The sequence below is a fragment of the Ctenopharyngodon idella genome, chromosome 14 (assembly GCF_019924925.1).
Source record: "Ctenopharyngodon idella isolate HZGC_01 chromosome 14, HZGC01, whole genome shotgun sequence".
Taxonomy (NCBI): Eukaryota; Metazoa; Chordata; class Actinopteri; order Cypriniformes; family Xenocyprididae; genus Ctenopharyngodon; species Ctenopharyngodon idella.
This window is the reverse complement of record NC_067233.1, coordinates 27855201-27874320: the sequence shown is the minus strand read 5'-3', so window position 1 is coordinate 27874320 and position 19120 is coordinate 27855201. Positions and strand designations below refer to the sequence as shown.

The following is a 19120-nucleotide window of genomic DNA, read 5'->3' as shown; positions in this document are numbered from 1 at the left end:
TTTGCTGCATAATTTGTACAGTTTAGAAAAATATTTACTTTGCTTGAATATCTTATACTATTTATGCTAAACTTGCTTTCATCTTATTCATTTTGTGTGCTCAAAACGAATGCATCAAACAAATAAAGATCATAGTACGATTGTGTTGTAGACTACGTACGTAGTGATAGTAATCGGTCCTACCACCATGAGGTGGCGCTGCAGTTCTGATGGCACCATCAGCTCAGTCCGCAGTAGAAGAGAAGCTGTGCTCTGTTTCCGGGAGGTGGTTCGGCCGCTGGATGAAGCGTAACAGCTACATCCACAAAACCATTTCATAATCAATAGAAATCAAAATTAGGTAAGAAATTAACAAAAACCTACCTAGTTAGAGCGTTATTAAATATTTGCACAGTGCGTTTTCAGCGCGAGAGGCCTCTGCTCCCACAGTGCTTTCATAGATCAGTGTTGTGCTCGGGAATACATTGGCTCGCCGCAGTTTAACAATAATATATATATAAATATACATATGTTTTACATGCGTGTAACTATAATTTATTAATGACCGCGACGAGTGTGTGTTAATGTGTCCACTAACAATAAAGTACCATTGTATCTTCTGAAATACCTTGGGGTACCATGTCAATATATACAGTACATCATTGAATACCATGGTATTTTTTAAGATACCACGATGTTATCATATGATACCATTAGTAGCAGTGTACCATGCTGTTAATACTTTTTTGCACGAGTCAGTTAAGATGAGTACAGTTTGGTTTAATGTTTAGTGCTACTTTAATGCTACTATTACTAAGAATAATTAAAACGTTATTATTATTACATACTGTTTAAAAAGAACTCCAACGAAAATCTTCAATGTGCAGATACCTCTATGTCAGGCATATTTCAATTCAAATATTAGCATAACTAAAGGGTGTAAAATATTACTAATAATATGTGATGATGATGATAATAATAAACAACCATTATATTTGTTATACATGTATAATAATAGTAATAATGATATCAACAACAACAATAATAATATAAATTATTATTATTGCTATTTTATTAGCCTTTTGTTTTGAAGCATGTATTTGAATATTTCTTCAAGGAAGCTTTCCTGATTCTCTTCATTGATTGTTTAACACTTGTGTTATTAATTTATTCCATAAGTACTTTTGTGATTTATGACTGTATATCGACTCTGATTGTGTCTGTCTCTCTGACCCTTTTCCACAGTGAGGTACGTGATGTCAGGTCAGAAGCGCCCCAGTGATCCTAGTAGCTCTGCCACCCTCGGTGCTCCTCCAGAGAAGAAGAAGGGAGGTGAGGATGGAGAGGGTATGAGCACTGGATCAGGAGGAAGCACTGCTGTAGAAACCGTCATCAAGCTGGGAGGAGGAGCCAACCTGGTGAGATGCTCTTTTGTGTGATTTGAGCATTCTGTTGTATATTGCCTGTTTTTTATGTAATTGTCTTATATTTAATATTTAGATATGTTGGTTGCACTCCTGATGTTATAGTGTGTCTTGAACCTGTTTGAATGTGTGACAGTGTTTTGGACAAATTAATTCTGAATCTGTTCACTTCTGACTCCTGATTCTGGTCCCTTGTCAGTTGGTTCCCACTTACACTGTATTTCGTTCTTGCAGGAAGAACAAGATATCAAAGCTCTGCAGATCAAAAACAGGAAGTTGGGAGAGGCCCTAGACCAAAGACAGGTAGATACAGTCCTGTAATATATATACACAACACACTACCATTTTTATAAAGACTTTAATACTTTCATTCATAAAATACACATTAAATTAATTAAAAAGTGACAGTAAATATATTTATATAATGTTAGAAAGTTTTTTTTGTTTTTTTCAAATAAATGCTGTTCTTTTGAACTTTCTTTTAATCAAAGAATCATAAAAAATGTATCACAAAATATGAAGCAGCACAACTGTTTTTAACATTGATTATAAGAAATGTTTCTTGAGCAGCAAATCAGCATATTAGAATGATTTCTGAAGGATCATGTGACACTGAAGACTGGAGTAATGATGCTGAAAATTCAGCTTTGATTACAGGAAGAAATTACATTTTAAAAATATATTCAAATAGAAACAGTTTTTTTTAAATTGTAATAATATTTACAATTCAAAATATTACTGTTTACTGTATTTTTGGTCAAATAAATGTGGCCTTGGTGAGCATAAAAGTCTTTTTTCAAAAAATGTAAAAAAAAAAAAAAAAAAAGTTTTAAAACCATGTTTTGAATACAAACTTTTGAACGGATTATATAATATTTAAGTATTCTGTTATCATTACAATACATTCCATTTCCTACTGAACGTGGTGCAGGAAACACTAATACAGACATGTATACATGCAAATATGGACTCTTCCCATTGTGTTGATGTAGGTGATTGAGGATGAGCTGAGGGAGAGAGTTGAGAGGTTGGAGACTCGTCAGGCGACAGATGATGCAAGTTTGTTGATTCTAAACAGATACTGGAACCAGGTAAAACATTTTTAGTTGTATTTAAAATATACATAAATTGAAATTATATTTCTCTCAAATGCTAATTTTTATTTTCGATTTTTGTTCCACCCTCCTCTTCCAGTTCGATGAAAATGTGCGATTAATTGTGCATCGCTATGACCAATCAGGGAGTGAGCCCGTGGAAAGCCAACCGCCTGAAGGGCGGAGCTTAAAACCTGGAACACCAGAACCAGATGGAGACTCAAACCAGGAGCGAGCAAAAGACAGAGGTACAAAAAAAACTGCTGTTGATTGAAACCAATGATTAACACAAATCAGATGCTTCTTACTATTTTGAAAAACTTATTTGTAAAGTGCTTCTGTATTGATGCACTGAAATGTAGCACTTCCACGATTGCATGTTGTGACAGTGTCAATGTCTGTTTCGTGCACACAATGTGCATAAGCTACAACAAGTAAACATGTCAGTTGTGATAGTGTTTTCTTCAATATTGTCGTATATACGAGTAAACCAGCTTCTTGAACAAGAACAAATGTAGGTCTTTATTTTGTCTGTGGGGAATTGATTGGATGGTTGTGGTTTGCTATTGGTGGATCTCATATGAGTGACAGATTGCGCCGCCCTCTTGCCAGTAAACACGTCATCAGAGAAGAGAAGAGATGTTGCTGCAAGAGGGAGGAGAAGTTATGTTGATTAAAGATTACAAGGACACTTGAATTAAAAAAAAAATGTGTACAGATAAATCATTTATAATAAATACTGCAATATTCCACAAAAACAAGAATTTCATGGTGACTTTAAAGGTGATAATTGCACTATAACCAGAGATCGTATTATTATAGGGAGATAAGAGAGTCTGTATCTCTTACTATTGGAGAAAGCGTAACAGCTAACTTAATCACGTGCGGCACCTCTCAGCCTATCGTGTAATGGCAGTGACATCAGTGCCCGCCGTTCAAAACTCCTTCCCTGTGTACCGCCGGAGCATTAGCATTAGCCGTTATGCTTTTTTAGCTAAAGGTTGTAGGCTTGCCTTCCAGAGGCTTTGCTATAACAGCTACTTAGAGTGTTATGGTTTTTGAATTTAATATTGCAATTAATTCCCCATTCTCTCTATTCCAGTTCTTTAAAAAAGACAGCCTGGTTCTTTGAAGTTCAGATCTCTGTCTTTTCTAAGGGTCTAGTATTGCCTCTAACCCTGATGGAAATATGTTTCTCTTGTAATACAGGTCAACAGGGGGAGGCCGCTAGCTCTTTTCTGGCCACGCTGGCCAGCAGCAGCAGTGAGGAGATAGACGCAGAGCTGCAGGAGCGAGTGGAGTCCAGCTGCAAACAGGCCAGTCGTGTGGTAGAAATCTATGAGAACCTGAAGAACACGGTTGATCAACTAAAGAAGGATGTGGAGTCTGGAACAGGTGAGACCAACTCCAAGCAGCTCAACATCTCTTGTTGATCAACCCATCAGATTAACTAATGATGTTTATATCTGCTGTCTGTTCATTTAGTATTTAATGTGCATATTCATGTGACTTCCTTCAGATGGCAGTCTCTGGGATGCCGCTGTCCGGCTCAACACCCTTCTGACCAATGAAAATGAACGTCTCCGCCAACTGACCAACAGCCTCCAGCAGAAGCATAGTCACATGACCAGTGAGGTTGGTGGTTGATTTGTTGACAAGTTTATCTGTTAACCTTGCCGTATTGCTCACAATGTATGTGTGTTTAGTCTCGTTCTTTGGGCCGTGCGGCTAATCGTGCTGATAACAGGATCAGTGAGCTGCAGGGACTTATTGAGGAGCTGCAGTGGGACATGGAGAAAATTAGACGGAGGGAGAATCGTCTCAATGCACACCTCGCAGAGGTGCTGGAAAGGGTAAGTGGTTTTTGCCACTCAACATGAAATCAAAATGGTCACTATTTGCCATCTTATGGCCCCAATATACTTCAAGCAAAATTAGGCCAAAACATAGTTCATTTGGAGATTCTGAAGTTTAAAACAGCTTGCCAAATTGAACTACCATTGGTTTGTGGTGATTACGTAATAGGTAGGTGTGGCTCTGAGGCTCCGCCTTCTTTGACGTGGAAATCTTCTCCGGTTCATTTCTTCTGTTCAGTCCGTCAAAATCAGACGACCATGAGTAAAAACATGAACACACTGGAGAGTGGCTTTATAGTAGAAACTGAAGTTGTAAGAGTGCTCTGATCAGGATTTTTTAAGGCCGATTACCAACTACTGATCACTGGAAGCAGTATTGGCCGATACGATCACCGATACCGATCACCAAAATAAATAATCCAATTCTTAACAACAATGCATTTTACGTATAAAAAATTAAGCGATGAGAAAGTATCTTGAATTGACAACTCTATTTATTGGCAAGCAACATGTGCAACATATTCTATTCCCTCTCTTAAAGGTGATTAGGAACAGCTTAGGGCTTAACAAATAGAGCACTCCTGTGAAATAAATAATAAAAATAAAAAACAGAACAGTATTTATCAGTAGAAAGTAATCAAATGTAAAACAACACTGCATAGTCTTCACTGTATAAATTAAATGTACAGTAATCCTACTAAATCTACTATATAGCAATGAGTGATCTTCTCTGTCTTTTATTGTTTGATTAACATTAATGACACAGACGGCAGCAGGAATATTAGGCTGTTGTCACTTTAAGACCATGTACAGATCCAATATACTGATTCACATGCAACTATTTACCAACTGTTTATGTTCACTTAAAGGGTTAGTTCACCCAAAAATGACATTTGTCATTAATTACTCACCCTCATGTTGTTTCAAACCCATAAGACCTTTATTCATTTTCGGAACACAAATTAAGATATTTTTGATGAAATCCGAGAGGTTTCCAGGCAGACTAAGCTAGTTATTATACTAATAAAGTTTTATTTTTATTTTACAAAAACCCATCGCTTCACTTCAGAAGGCCTTTATTAATCCCCTGGAGCTGTATGGATTATATTTATGATTTTTTTGGGCTTCAATACAGTCCTCCTGTTCACTACCATTATAAAGCTTAGTAGAGCTAGGATATTTTTAAATATATCTCCGATTGTGTTCGTCTGAAAGAAGATAGTCATATACACCTAGGATGGCTTGAGGGTGAGTAAATCATGGGATAATTTTCATTTTGGGGTGAACTATCCCTTTAATGTAGGCAATTTTAGCTGCACATAGAAAAATTGTCTTGCGAGTTTTGTGTCATCTGATTGGCTCTTCTGATCGGCTTTAATAGAGACCTCTATAGAGGTATTTCGAAGTTCTTTTTCCCTCAAGCAAAGAATGAAAAAGTACTTAATCATGAGTATATCAGGCCTTTAAAGTCAGCCTTAAATGAAAATTGACCTCGTAATTTTTTTTATTAAAATGTCATATCTCCATCTTCAGGTGAAAAGTCAGATTTCTGTTTGGTGATGTATGCAGGACTTCTCCAATTATTTAGTTTGCTTAAGCCCTGCCCCTTTCTTACAATCAACTTCAAGCTGACATTTAGATCTGCCTCCATCCAATCAACAATCGACGCATAGAACCAAGTCCTGCACTACAATTATATATTTTTCGATAATCCATTACACCCAGATGTACGTCAGAATACAGAAGAAAAGATCTGTTGCTACTTTCTTTTCAAAGACGTTCGTGGTCTTTTTGAGCATGATTGATTATCGCATGTTATTCTAAAGAAAAAAAAAGTTTAAAAGGTTTCCTATTTGGCTGTTGTCACCTGGGATAAAATTAGTTTTAACAAATAGCCAAAGAACTACAGCCTACAAAGAACTGAGAAAGAAAGAACTACAAAGAAATACAGCCTTTCATTAGTTACCAGCAATTTAATGTCAGTTAGTGGTAATGTAGTAAGGGTTACTGCAATAATAGCAAATGACTATTAATAGCAAAAGTGGATTTTAAAAAAGTCACTGGGATATGTCAAACATTGTTTTATGTAGACTCTGACAGACATTTGTGATAGTAAACCCGAGATATAGTGTTTTTATTGTTTTACAATGTGGCAGACCTGATATTGTGCTTTCCGTCATAACCAGGTGAACAGTAAAGGCTATAAGGTGTGTGGCGAAGCAAGCAGTGTATGTGGAACCATCACGATCAACAAAAGAAAGGTAAATGACAAGTCATATCCTGTGAACATCTGGTGTTTGCACTTAGCATGAATGAATCTCACTGTAAACATGAAGTAAGCAGGTATTAGCACTCTGTTGAATACTTCAAATGAGCATTGGGCTGGTTTAGTCCTCTAACAGGTGCATAAAATATACAGGGTTTTTTTTTTTTTTTTTTTTAAATGTCTAGCAAGTTTACACTACCATTGAAAAGTTTGTGGTTGGTAAGATTTTTTTTAAATGTTAATGAAATAAATCTCTTATATTTACCAATGTTGCATTTATTTGAACACAAATACAGTAAAAGTAATTTTATGAAATATTATTACAATTTAAAATAACTTTTCTATTTGAATATATTTAAAAACGTAATTTATTCCTGTGATGCAAAGCTGAGTTTTCAGTATCTTAATTCCAGTCTTCACTGTCACATGATCCTTCAGAAATCATTATAATATGCTGATTTGCTGCTCAAGAAACATTTCTTATTATTATCAGTGCTGTGCTGCTTAATATTTTTGTGGAAACTGGTGAACCATTTTTTTTTTTTCAGGATTCTTTGAATAGGAAGTTCAAAAGAACATCATTTATTTAAAATAGAAATCTTTTGTAACATTATACATGTCTTTACTGTCACTTTTTATCAATTAAATGTGTCTTTGCTGAATTAAATATATTCATTAATTTAAAAAAAAAAAACTTCACCCCAAACTTTCGAACAGTAGTGTACCTTTAATTTTTGCTGTCTTGTTCAACCATATATTGTTGACATTGGCAGGTCATTGGCAAAAAGTTTGTTATATAAATTTTGAATATGTTGTTATATAAATGTTGTTTGTTATGTTAAGGTTCCTGAATGCTGTCTTCATAATAAAGGTTGAAATCCTTTTTCATCTCTTGTTAGTTTGAGGAGATGGACAGTGAGTTGGAGGAGAACAGGGAGCTGGCAGAGAATCGGCTCAGCGAGCTCCAGAAACTCCAGCAGGACCTGCAGACAGTTTACCAGGAGAACAATAACATGAAGGTAAAGCCCTCGAGACCACATACACAATTAACTTGTTAGATTAATCTTATGTTTAGTGTGAGACCTCCTGTTCAGGCAATACCTGATTAAATCTGATATTCAGAGGCAGTCAACTCTTCAGCTCTTTGGAGTGGAAAATTACAACCCCACACTTTTATATCTTGTCCTTGAAAGAAAGCTTATTATCATGTAACACCTGAAGACACAAATACTCTGGAACAGAGAAAAACACTCTTTTAGTAATGGTGGAATTTACTAAAGCTTGCACATTATCCCTGAACGAAAAATAATTATAGAATATTAATAACAAAACCTTATTAAAATATAAATGGGTTCTGGAATTAGTTAATACTGAAATGCGTAATTATTTTGTCAGCTAAACCTCTTTGACCTAAGTTGGGTCAAATAAAATTGTCAATAATAATAATAAATAAAAAATAAAGTTCTCTGATGTCAGTTAATGGTCACATGACATGCAGGTATAAATTTTTTTTTTTTTAAAAATTATCTTTTTTTAGTAATTGTTTTATTTTGATTGTTTTTATTTTTAAATTATTTCTTTTAATTTTACATTTTTATATTTTTATTACTTAATAGCTTTTCATTAAACTCATGAACCCCAGTCTGGGAAACCCTGACATGATGTAAAATTTAATGCACTTCATGTTGTTAATAACAAAGTTATTTCTCTTTGTATTTTTATTATCCTAGATTATCCTATTCAAATCAATGTGATAAACGAGTTAGGTCAAAAGTAATATAAAAGTAATCAAAAAGTAGTCCGATTTTATTACCTGAATTAGTCAGTAACCAATAGGGCTGGGTAAACAATATCGATTTCTAGATTTTAATCGATTCTCTTTTTTACGAATCGATATTGATTCCTAAATCCCAAGAATCGATTAGTCTAGTCTGTTTTCAGTTGATGAATGAACAGAACATGTAGCGCGCCTCCCATCCAATAAATCGCAATAATCTTTGTGCTTTGTTACATTTGATATGAAGCAAAGTCTCAGATTTCAAATGACGTCCATCTTATTATGAGATTCAAAAAATAAATACAGTTTTGGCGCTGTTTAATGTGGCGTGACAGATCGCTGTAGCGCCTCAGTTAAAGAGAAGCGGCAGCACGGAGCGTATGTGAACATCCTCTCCTCCGCTTTAATACCAGTTACAGCGCTAAATAAACATGACTAAACATCTGAAGGTATGTTAAAATATACAGTACAACTTACCGAAATGTGTATCATGTCTTGTGTAATAGCTCAATCAGTGTTTCAACCTCGGAAAGACGTCAATAAAACAGCTTGTAAACACTGTCACGTAACGTCACATTTACCCCAGAAAAACATATTCAGTGACCATAAACTCATTAGTCAGTTAGAAAAGTGAACTCTAGAAAGCAGCATTCTGATAAATATAACTATGCACCGTTACATATTCATTATAATGTTCTTCAATATTTAATGCATGTTTGAACAAATCAGTTATGACAGCCACGGTTTAAATGTTTATATTTCAAAAAAACAAAACAAAAACGAATTGGAGTAGAAATGATTATGTAATTCTAAACTTTATTTATTATAAAAAAAACATAATTGAATGTAATTTAAGTGTTTGTATATAAATAAGTTAATTTTAGTAGTACCAACTGACTCCCATGTGTAGTTTACAGCATTAGTTGAGAGTTTTTTTTTTGCTCTAGAAAATTTGCCATGTACTGTAACTGATATACTACATCCAAAATAATGGAATTCGAATCGAAATTGTAATCGAATCGAATCACAAGCATGTGAATAGAAATCGAATCGAATCGGGAAAATAATAACCCAGCCCTCGTAACCAACTACAATTTCTAAGTAATCTACCCAGCACTGTTTGTGATGAAATAAATGCAGTCTTGCTGAGCATAAGAGACTTCTTTAAAAAACATTAAAAAACCTTACCGACCTTAAATTTTGGAATGGAAGTGCACTATCGAATAATGTTGTTGGAATCACTCAGATTCACTAACAGCACGTACATCGTTCTCTCTCTCTGTCAGGTGGAGTTGTTGTCCAGGGCTGAGGAGGTGGCCAGAGAGAGCGCTGAGTATCGCTGTCTGCAGTCTCAGTTCTCAGTGCTCTATAATGAATCACTGGTGCTGAAATCTCAGCTGGACGAGACCAAAGCACGGCTCAACACGACCAGGACCGCCCGCCTGCGCCAGCTGGACCACATGGAGGTATGTAGGGTGATGATGTGAATGAACAGTAAATTAAATGATGTTAGCTCAATTCCAGTGATGATGTTAGCGCAAGGTGATAGAAGCTCAGGTCCAGATTGATTACTGGAATCTGATTACTGAATTACCCACCCTCATGTTGTTCCAAACCTGTAAGTTCTTTGTTGATCTTCGGAACACAAATTAAAATATTTTTGATGAAATCCCAGAGCTTACTGACCCCTCCACAGACAGCAATTTAATCACCACTTTTAAGGCCCAGAAAGGTAGTAAAGACATCGTTAAAATTGTCCATGTGACTACAGTGGTTGAACCTTAATTTTATGAAGTGATGAGAATACTTTTTGTGCACAAAAACAAAACAAAAATAAGGACTTCAACAATTTCTTCTCTTCTCTGTCAGTCTCCTACATTGTTTAAGTTGTAAACACAGTGCAGAGCTTCAGGGTTCTACGTCAGAACGCCAGCTCAGTATTATGACGCTGCGTTCACTACGTCAGCAGTGCAGGAGAATGAGAATTTTCATTTTTGGGTTAACTAACCCTTTAAAGCATGAGTCGATTGATGTTTTATGTGTGATTTCAGAATGACGAGGTATCCTTGCAGCGCAAAGTCCGTACTGAAGTGATTCAGTTGGAAGACACGTTAGCACAGGTGCGCAAGGAGTATGAGATGCTCAGGATCGAATTTGAGCAGACATTAGCTGCTAATGAACAAGCAGGTAACATTCCTTTGCTCTCTTTATAATGATTTTCTCATGTTTGCCTATTTTTGCTTAGATCAGCATTTGAATTGACTCTATAGTCTCCTCTCGTTCTTTCTCAGGTCCTATAAACCGTGAGATGAGACATTTGATCAGTACACTGCAGACTCATAACCAGCAGATGAAGGGAGAGGTGGTTAAATATAAACTCAGACTGAGGGAGGCTCAGCAAGAGCTCAACCAGGCGAGAACACAAACTTATTGCCTCTAAAGTAAATATTTACTCTAAAAGAAAATCAGTGGTTGCTGAATTTTCTGTTGTCTCTTATAGCTCCGTGCTGCCAAAGGTAATGCTGCTGTCCAATCACAGTCCAGCACAGAGATGGATGTGAAGGAAGAGACCGCCTCCCCGCTTACGCCTGCCCCGACGGGTGACGTTACTGTGAAGACAGAACCAGATAGCGGTTCTGCCACACCCAGCACAACTGGTACACACTGCGTTTTTATCTTTAACTTGTGGTGTTTGCTAAGGTATCAAACTGTGTATTAAATTCTGTGTGTATTTCATCCTGCACCATTTGTGTGATGGATATGAATAATTCCCCATATTGTGTGGCTTGTTCGGGTGAGGTGTGTTACTTCTTTTCTAAATGATCAAAATAAGATTTTCACATGGCTGACAATATAAATATTGTAATGTTATGCAGGACTGCACAATATAAAAGGTGTCTCGGTAACGCAAGCAGCAGAGTTATTATAGTTAACTAAAACTAAAAACAAAAACTGTCACTTGAAATACACTAAAATAAAGTTAAAATGTTAAGTTAAAATTGATTTAGTGTGTTGATGTAATAAAATAAATAAAATTGAAATAATAATTAATAAAAACTATATAGACGTTAAAAAAAAAAGATTAAAAATGAAAACAAAAAAATAAAATAAAAAAACGATTAAATTGAAAACAGAAAATATAAAGAAAAAGCTAATGCAAAATATTGATTAAAAAAAAATAGGGCTGGGTAAAAAATATATAGATTTCTTGATTTTAATCGATTATCATTTTGAAGAAACCAATCTTAAATCCCAAGAATCATTCTATGTTGTTTTCTGATGAATGAACAAAGCTTTGTAGCACATCTCTCATCCAATAATTCACAATAAGCTTTGTTCTTTTTTACTTTTGATAAGAAAGTCTCAGATTTCAAATTCTGTCAATTTTGTTTTGAAATTCAAACAATAAATATCTTTTTCACGTGAATCGATCATCTCTTCCAATTTACTACTAGTTACAGCACAAAATAAACATGAATGAACATCAGAAAGTATGTTGAAAGATACAGTACAACTTACCAAAACCCATATCATGTCTTATGTAATGGCTCAATCAGTGTTTTAACTGTGGAAAGACATCAATAAAACAGCTTGTATACAATGTCACGTAACATTACATTTACCTCAGAAAAGCCATTCAATGTCCAAAAATATTGCAGTAAACATTGCAGAAAAACAAAATATCGTAATGTCCGTTTTTTCCTCTATATTGTGCAGCCATAATAAAATGCATTGTATTGTTTTACATTATAGCAGGGTTCCTCAAATCCAGCCCTGGAGACTCTATCTCCATCTGTCCTGCAGAGTTTAGCTCAAACCATGGTAACTCTGAAGACCTTGACTAGCTTGTTCAGGTGTGTTTGGTTAGGGTTGGAACTATACTCTGTAGGGCAGTGGCCCTCCAGGACCGGATTTGAGGAACTCTGCATTATAGCATTGTCATAGTTGAATTTATCTTTTGCTTCTATTTTACAAACTTATATATGATATATTTTCCCTTCAGGTGCAACTGTTAAGACTGAACCGGGTACGGACACGGAGACTGCGGTGAAAGAGGAGGAAAAAGAAAAGGAGAAAGAAAAAGACAAGGAAAAAGAAAAGGAACAGAGAGAAAGGGTGACTCGTGGGAGTACTGGGGGTGTAGTGGTGAAAGAAGAAAGGGAGAAAGCCAGCACCAGCAGCAGCCAATCAGAAGACCTAGCAGTTGAACGCTGTGCTATGATTGGAGGACCAAAACGCAAGGAGGTGGAGCAGCTGAAAATAGTGCGAGTGGAGCTCAAGTAAGTAATGAAATAGTGATTAATATAATGAATAATATAATGAATAATATAATAATGAAAATGACTTTGGGAAGTGCTAAGAATGATAATAGGGAAGCTGAGGTAATGATGCGATTATGAAACAGGAAAGCCCAAGAGTCCCAGAGGGAGATGAAGCTGTTGTTGGACATGTACCGCTCAGCACCGAAAGAACAGAGAGATAAAGTACAGCTGATGGCAGCAGAGAAGAAGGCAAAGTCTGAGGTATATAACCAAATGTACATGCATACATTCAATTTGCAAATTGTTGGAAGCAAACAGATTAATAGTTTATCAGAATACTTCAGTGGTAAAATGTTTATATGCATGTTTTTGCAGGCTGAGGAGCTCCGGCAGCGGTTGCGAGAGCTGGAGGAGAGAGAGAGGAGGGAGGGAAAGAAGATGGCAGACGAAGAGGCCCTGAGAAAGATCCGCTCAGTGGAGGAGCAGATCGATATACTCAATAAGAAACTCTCTCTTGCTAAGCAGGTAAAGCTCAGTATGAGACTGACACTGAGTAATGAATGACAGACTTTCTTCTGGAAAAGTCTGAATTGGTCTCTCTTTCTCTCTATCTCAGGAGGAAGATGCTTTGCTGAGTGAAATGGATGTTACTGGTCAGGCGTTTGAAGACATGCAGGAGCAGAACATTCGTCTGATGCAGCAGCTCAGAGAGAAAGATGATGCCAACTTCAAACTCATGAGCGAACGCATCAAATCCAACCAGATCCATAAACTCCTCAAGGAAGAGAAAGAGGAGCTAGCTGACCAGCTGCTCACACTTAAAACACAGGTGGGTGGGCTTGCAGTTTTGTAGTGCTGTCATTTTTTGAGACAGATTGCTATGATGATGAATGAATTCTTGAGTGAATCAAGTGTTATAGCAGGGGTTATCAAAAGCCGCTTTTCCACTGTCGAGCCAAACGGTTCTCATTGCGTAAGCGTTCCATTCCGTGCCGATCCGGGCCAGCTGGTACAGTTATGGTTTCATTTTCCACTGTGGAGCTGATAACGGCTGCTCTTTGGAATGTAATATAAAAGCGTCAGTCCTTGCCTTGGTAACGCAACGGTTTACTTATGATATGAGATGTAAATAATGACCGCGTTATGGAGGATGATTGGATATTTCTTTTAATTTTATTATTAATTTGTGTTTACGTCACTCAAATACAGCGCTTAGCCAGCTACGGAAACACAGGTAGCCAGGCAACAGACAAGTGACCAATCCTGTGTGGCGACGTCACTTCACAGATTCTACCAGCACGATTTCTGGGCCAAGAACGGTTTGTAATCATGCTGTGCCGTACCAGGCTCCAGTGGAAACACAACTGGAACTGTTCCTTACCATTCTAAGAAACGTTCGGCCCGACGGTGGAAAAGCGGCTAAAGTCAAAAACAGTGGGCCTCCCTTCTCACACAACATACATGAAGGTGGGATAAGTAGATTTTGAAAACGCTGTTGGACATTGTTGATATTTGAAATCAACCCAAACAAACCCACCTCTCTCTTCATTGCTCTGCCTCCAAAACTCATACTCCAATCCTAACCACCCTGCTCTGAGTCAGTCTTGAACCCCGGCCCGTCTGCTGCTGGCATACGAGGCGATTGTTAGTCGCAAACAGCACAGCAGCTCCAGACAATCAAACCCAGTGTTACTCACATGAGAAGTGCAATCAAAGCAGCCTCTGCGTCTGTTTTCAGGCCTTCCCACTTAGCTCTCTTCAGCGCTGGAAAGCTTTTCTAATATAAATGCGGGTCCTAAAGTGCTTGCCCAGTCATAAACCTTCATTCCAGTGATATTCTTTTGAGCTGTTTTGTATTGTGTCCCATCTCTCGTTCTTCAGTTTTTTTTTTTTTCTTATTTTCAAATCTCCCTCTTGCTCGTTCTCTCTCCTTGACCGTCATATGCCCCCTAATGCTGATTGGTTACATGTTTGTTGTTGGTGTCAGCCTGACTAACTTCCAAATAGTGTTTTTGAAATTCTACTGAGTCCACCTTTAACTGTTTAGGTCCACTTAAGACATAACCAACTGAGTTTACTTGAATACCCTCCAATACGAGCATTTTGACACATAAAAGTGTGTATTTGACCGTTCAAGCACAATAAGCAATATATATTCAATTAGAAAAAAAAATGTTTGAATGAATGATTCAATGAAAGTGATTCAATACTACTTTCACATTTTTGAATGAATCTCTCAAATGAACAATTAAATGACAAAATTTTAACAGTCACTTGTCGCCACCTACTGGCGTGACAATGTAATTGATACAATATTTATTTGAAGTGTCAAGTTACTTTCAAAAAGTGATTTACTACCATAGAGTCAAGTGTTTATATCTGAAACTATAAACTTTTATCCCAGTACTTTTGTGATATTTTGAATTATTGTAACACAGAAATAATGATACTGTGTAGTTGAAAATACTTTTTTATATGAGCTGTTTAATACCTACACATGAGAACTGCTCTCTCGGGCTCAACGGCAGTGTAAACGCAGATTTGAATATTTCTCTGTGATCTTATTAACTTTCAAAGGTTTAATAGAGGAATCGTTGTTATTTAGGAATAAGATCATGTGTGTGTTGGAATCGAGATTGCAATCTTTTAACAATTAATCATGCAGCTCTGCACAATGTATTGTTTTAGCATTGACAGTGCGATGTGTGCATTCGCGATAGTCACTACAGGATGTGCCATGTCAATTAAGTAATGATCGTAGTTGATCTGTGATTCGTACAGACCAGGCCTCATTGTTCGGAACACATGTGATTCATAGAAGTTTATCATTTACAACTTTGTTTACGAGGATGCCCACCGAGACAGGCATTTTGACATAATTTTGCATGTATGTGTCCCTTCAAGCACAAAAAGACGAGAAAGAGAACTGATTTCAGTGTAAATGCTCATTTTTGTTAACTCACTTGAATGTTTAAACTGACAGGACCTAAATGATATGCAAATGAACAGAACATAAAATTATTTTTTGTCTTTCTCTTAGGTGGATGCTCAGCTGCAGGTGGTTCGGAAGCTAGAAGAGAAAGAGCGCCTGCTGCAGGGCACCATCAGCGCTGCAGAAAGGGAGCTGGGTCTTCGCACACAGGCATTAGAAATGAACAAACGCAAGGTACATATAGAACATACAGTTGCAGATTACCTCACACATGCAGTTTGTGTACTTGCAACATCATAAATACTATGTGAGGAAATGTAGCAAGTAAAATTGCACATACATGTACATCAGGGGCGTTTTCTCTGAGGAGGCAAGGGGGGCAGTGCCTCCTCAAAAAAATTGGATAAGAAAATAATCCAATGTAAGTGTGATGAAATATGACATTAAAAAGTGGATAAATCACTCATTTTTCTAAAGTGACACTCTCCAACTTACTGTGGGAAGCAGCATCTTTCATGCCTCCCCTTAGCCCATCGAGTTTTAACAGACCCTCTAAAGTGCGCCATGGGTTAAGGGAGGGGTAATTGAGAATGAATAGGGGAAGTCACAAGAAAGGAGGTAATGCACTGCCTCCTTATTGCGCAATATTGCACTGTTCACATGATAAATCCTGCCTGTTGTTTTCATGCACATTCCGCATTCGCATTCGGTCTGAATGAATGAACAGTGGTGTTAATGGGAAGACTAATTAAAAAGTAAACAACTCACCCACTTAGATATCACTGCTTTGTCACAACAGATTCAAACCTGAAATAACTTGAAAATATAATCTGTGAGGGTTTTTCAGTAAGCAGTCAGTTTGGTAAAATTAAAGATCTGTCTGTGACCATCATGACACCTGCAGTGTTTACAGAGCTTCGATGACTGATTATCTGAAAATAAGTTGACTGTTAAAAAGGACAGCTGAACATCAGTTACTCTATTCTTATAATTAGTTATTATTTTGGAATAAATGCAAGAAATGCTCAAAAAAGCACTAGTTTGTTGAGAATTATAATTGTTTTATTAAAAAATAAACATTAATTACATTGTAATTATTGTAAAACTACAAACTAGAATTGTATTGGTAGTTGTTGTTGTTGTTGTTTTTTTGATAGGGTAAGCAATGTTAATTTATTTAACCTGGAAAATCTGTCAACATTAAAGGGATAGTTCACCCAAAAATGAAAATTATTACTCACACTTAAGCCATCCTAGATGACTATCTTCTTTTAGACGAACACAATCGCAGATATATTTAAAAATATCCTGGCTCTTCCAAGCTTTATAATGGTAGTGAAGGGGAGGGTGGGACTTTGAAGCCCAAAAAAATGTATCCATCCATCATAAAAATAATCCACTTGGCTCCAGGGGATTCATAAAGGCCTTCTAAAGTGAAGTGACGGGTTTTTGTAAGTAAAAATATTCATATTTAAAAGTTAATAAACTAAAATAACTAGCTTCCGGCAGACGACCATACATATTGATTTGTGGCGGAAGAGTAACCCCTGACCCAACGCATGACATGATGATGAAAGCGGAAGCACAGAGGATAGAGCAAAACAAAACACCGGTCACGAATTTGAAGTCTAAAACAAAATTTAGTTTAACTGTTTAACTGAACTGTTTTTAAGTCTAACTTAACATGAATTTACATTAAAAAAGAACAAAAAGGACTTTACTCCTTTTTTTCAGAAGACCACTGCACGCCACTGATGTACGTCTATTAATTCTCGGTCTGTTTTAGGCGCAGGAGTCAGTGCTGCTATCAGAGGAGGTGCGCACTCAGCTGGAGGGGGTGCAGCAGAGGTTGAGTGCGGTCAGAGAGGAGGTGGTTGAGAACAGCATCTCTCGAGAGAAAGAGTCTTTCAATGCTCGACGTGCACAGGTGCGTACACCATGATGAACCCTTCTTTAGCTCAATGCCATCTGTGCATAATCAAAGGTTTAATGGTGTTGATCTACATACTGTTGGTCATCTGTGGATAGAATTGTCCATTTTGTGAAATTTTGTTTTAACCACGATGTTTCTTTTATCTCATTAGGAGGACATTTCCAAGCTGCGCAGGAAGATAGAGAAGGCCAAGAAACCTGCAGAGAACATTCGAAATGGAGATGAGATCCTGAATGAAGAAATAAACGAATACAAGGTCAATATTTTATGTTGTCCATTTGTATGGGGGACCAGAAATAGTTTTGTGTTCATGGCCTTTAAAGATCTTTTTTTCTGTTTTACAGGCCCGGTTGACGTGTCCATGCTGTAATTCACGTGTAAAGGACGCTGTTTTGACAAAGTGCTTCCACGTTTTCTGTTTTGAGTGCGTGAAGACGCGCTACGACACCCGTCAGAGAAAGTGCCCGAAGTGCAATGCTGCATTTGGTGCCAATGATTTCCATCGCATCTACATTGGATGAGACTTATGTTTCACGGTATCTGCATCTGTTTGGTCCAGTTCCTCAACATTGTTCTGCGGGTGGAGCTTGTCCTGTAATGTTGAGTGAACATCAACAGTTTTACATTCCATTTGAAATTACTTTACAGAAAACAACCAACATGTTCAGTAGATGTTCTAGCATGGGTTTAGCAGAACTAACCTGGTCACATTCCACAGGTCTGCCTTAGCAAGCATTTTTCACTCATAAAAGCTGCTGCTTGCTTTCAGGAGTGTCCTGAATGTTTGTTGACTTCTTTTGAGTTAATACTGCCTCGACCAGATCTCCCATTCCACCTCAACTTTACATTTACTACCCAGAGCCAATGTGAACCCATCAACATTAGTGAGTCTACAGACCTGTCATTGAAAACAAGCTGCCTAGTCGACTGGGCAGTAGTTCATTTGCGTTCATTTAGCTGAACAACTGGTATTGTAATTTTTGTACTGTCTGTTTTGACTGCCTACAGTGATGGTTGTGCAACTGCTTCATTGAAATTCATTAAAATATTGAAATGTATTGACAATGACTTTATGCTTCCTTCTTAAAGTTGTCACTAATATGTAATTTTGCTGATACTAAAATAGCAACTTTTATAGTATATTTGTATAACAGTTTGGGGATGGCCCCTTCCTGTTCCAACATGACTGTGCACCAGTGCACAAAGCAAGGTCCATAAAGACATGGATGAGCGAGTTTGGTGTGGAGGAACTTGACTGGCCTGCACAGAGTCCTGACCTCAACCCAAAAGAACACCTTTGGGATGAATTAGAGCGAAGACTGTGAGCCAGGCCTTCTAACCAACCTCACTGCCTGACCTCACAAATGCGCTTCTAGAAGAATGGTCAAAAATTCCCATAAACACAGTCCTAAACCTTGTGGAAAGCTTTCCCAGAAGAGTTGAAGCTGTTATAGCTGCAAAGGTTGGACCAACTCCATATTAAACCCTACGGATTAAGAATGGGATGTCATTAAAGTTCATGTGCACGTAAAGGCAGGCATCCCAAAACTTTTGGCAATATAGTGTAGATAACAAATGTTTAAACTGAGAAATTTTA

General features: G+C 37.1%; 1 protein-coding gene across 2 annotated transcripts; it reads left to right on the top strand.

Annotated features, from left to right (window-relative positions):
• The first annotated feature begins 182 nt into the window (after positions 1 to 182).
• rnf20 (ring finger protein 20, E3 ubiquitin protein ligase) lies at positions 183 to 18581 on the top strand. 2 transcript variants are annotated; one of them, XM_051859640.1, is made up of 22 exons: positions 183 to 340; positions 1225 to 1397; positions 1638 to 1706; positions 2396 to 2494; positions 2598 to 2745; positions 3707 to 3892; positions 4017 to 4132; positions 4204 to 4350; positions 6540 to 6614; positions 7519 to 7638; positions 9683 to 9862; positions 10448 to 10583; positions 10688 to 10809; positions 10897 to 11053; positions 12400 to 12676; positions 12802 to 12919; positions 13034 to 13183; positions 13275 to 13487; positions 15699 to 15824; positions 17377 to 17517; positions 17675 to 17779; positions 17868 to 18581. In XM_051859640.1, the coding sequence occupies exons 2-22, from the start codon at positions 1236 to 1238 to the stop codon at positions 18042 to 18044; spliced, it is 3024 nt and encodes a 1007-aa protein (XP_051715600.1). In that variant the 5' UTR covers positions 183 to 340; positions 1225 to 1235; the 3' UTR covers positions 18045 to 18581. The 2 variants fall into 2 exon arrangements, with proteins under 2 accessions (XP_051715600.1, XP_051715599.1); XM_051859639.1 differs by having other exon boundaries at positions 10667 to 10809.
• Positions 18582 to 19120: the final 539 nt, after the last annotated feature.

Coding starts and splice junctions, on each gene's coding strand:
- rnf20 (XM_051859639.1), top strand. CDS start 1,236: ATGTCAGGTCAGAAGCGCCCCAGTGATCCTAGTAGCTCTGCCACCCTC. Junction 1,707..2,395: donor AGGCCCTAGACCAAAGACAG/GTAGATACAGTC, acceptor GTGTTGATGTAG/GTGATTGAGGATGAGCTGAG. Junction 4,351..6,539: donor TCGCAGAGGTGCTGGAAAGG/GTAAGTGGTTTT, acceptor CGTCATAACCAG/GTGAACAGTAAAGGCTATAA.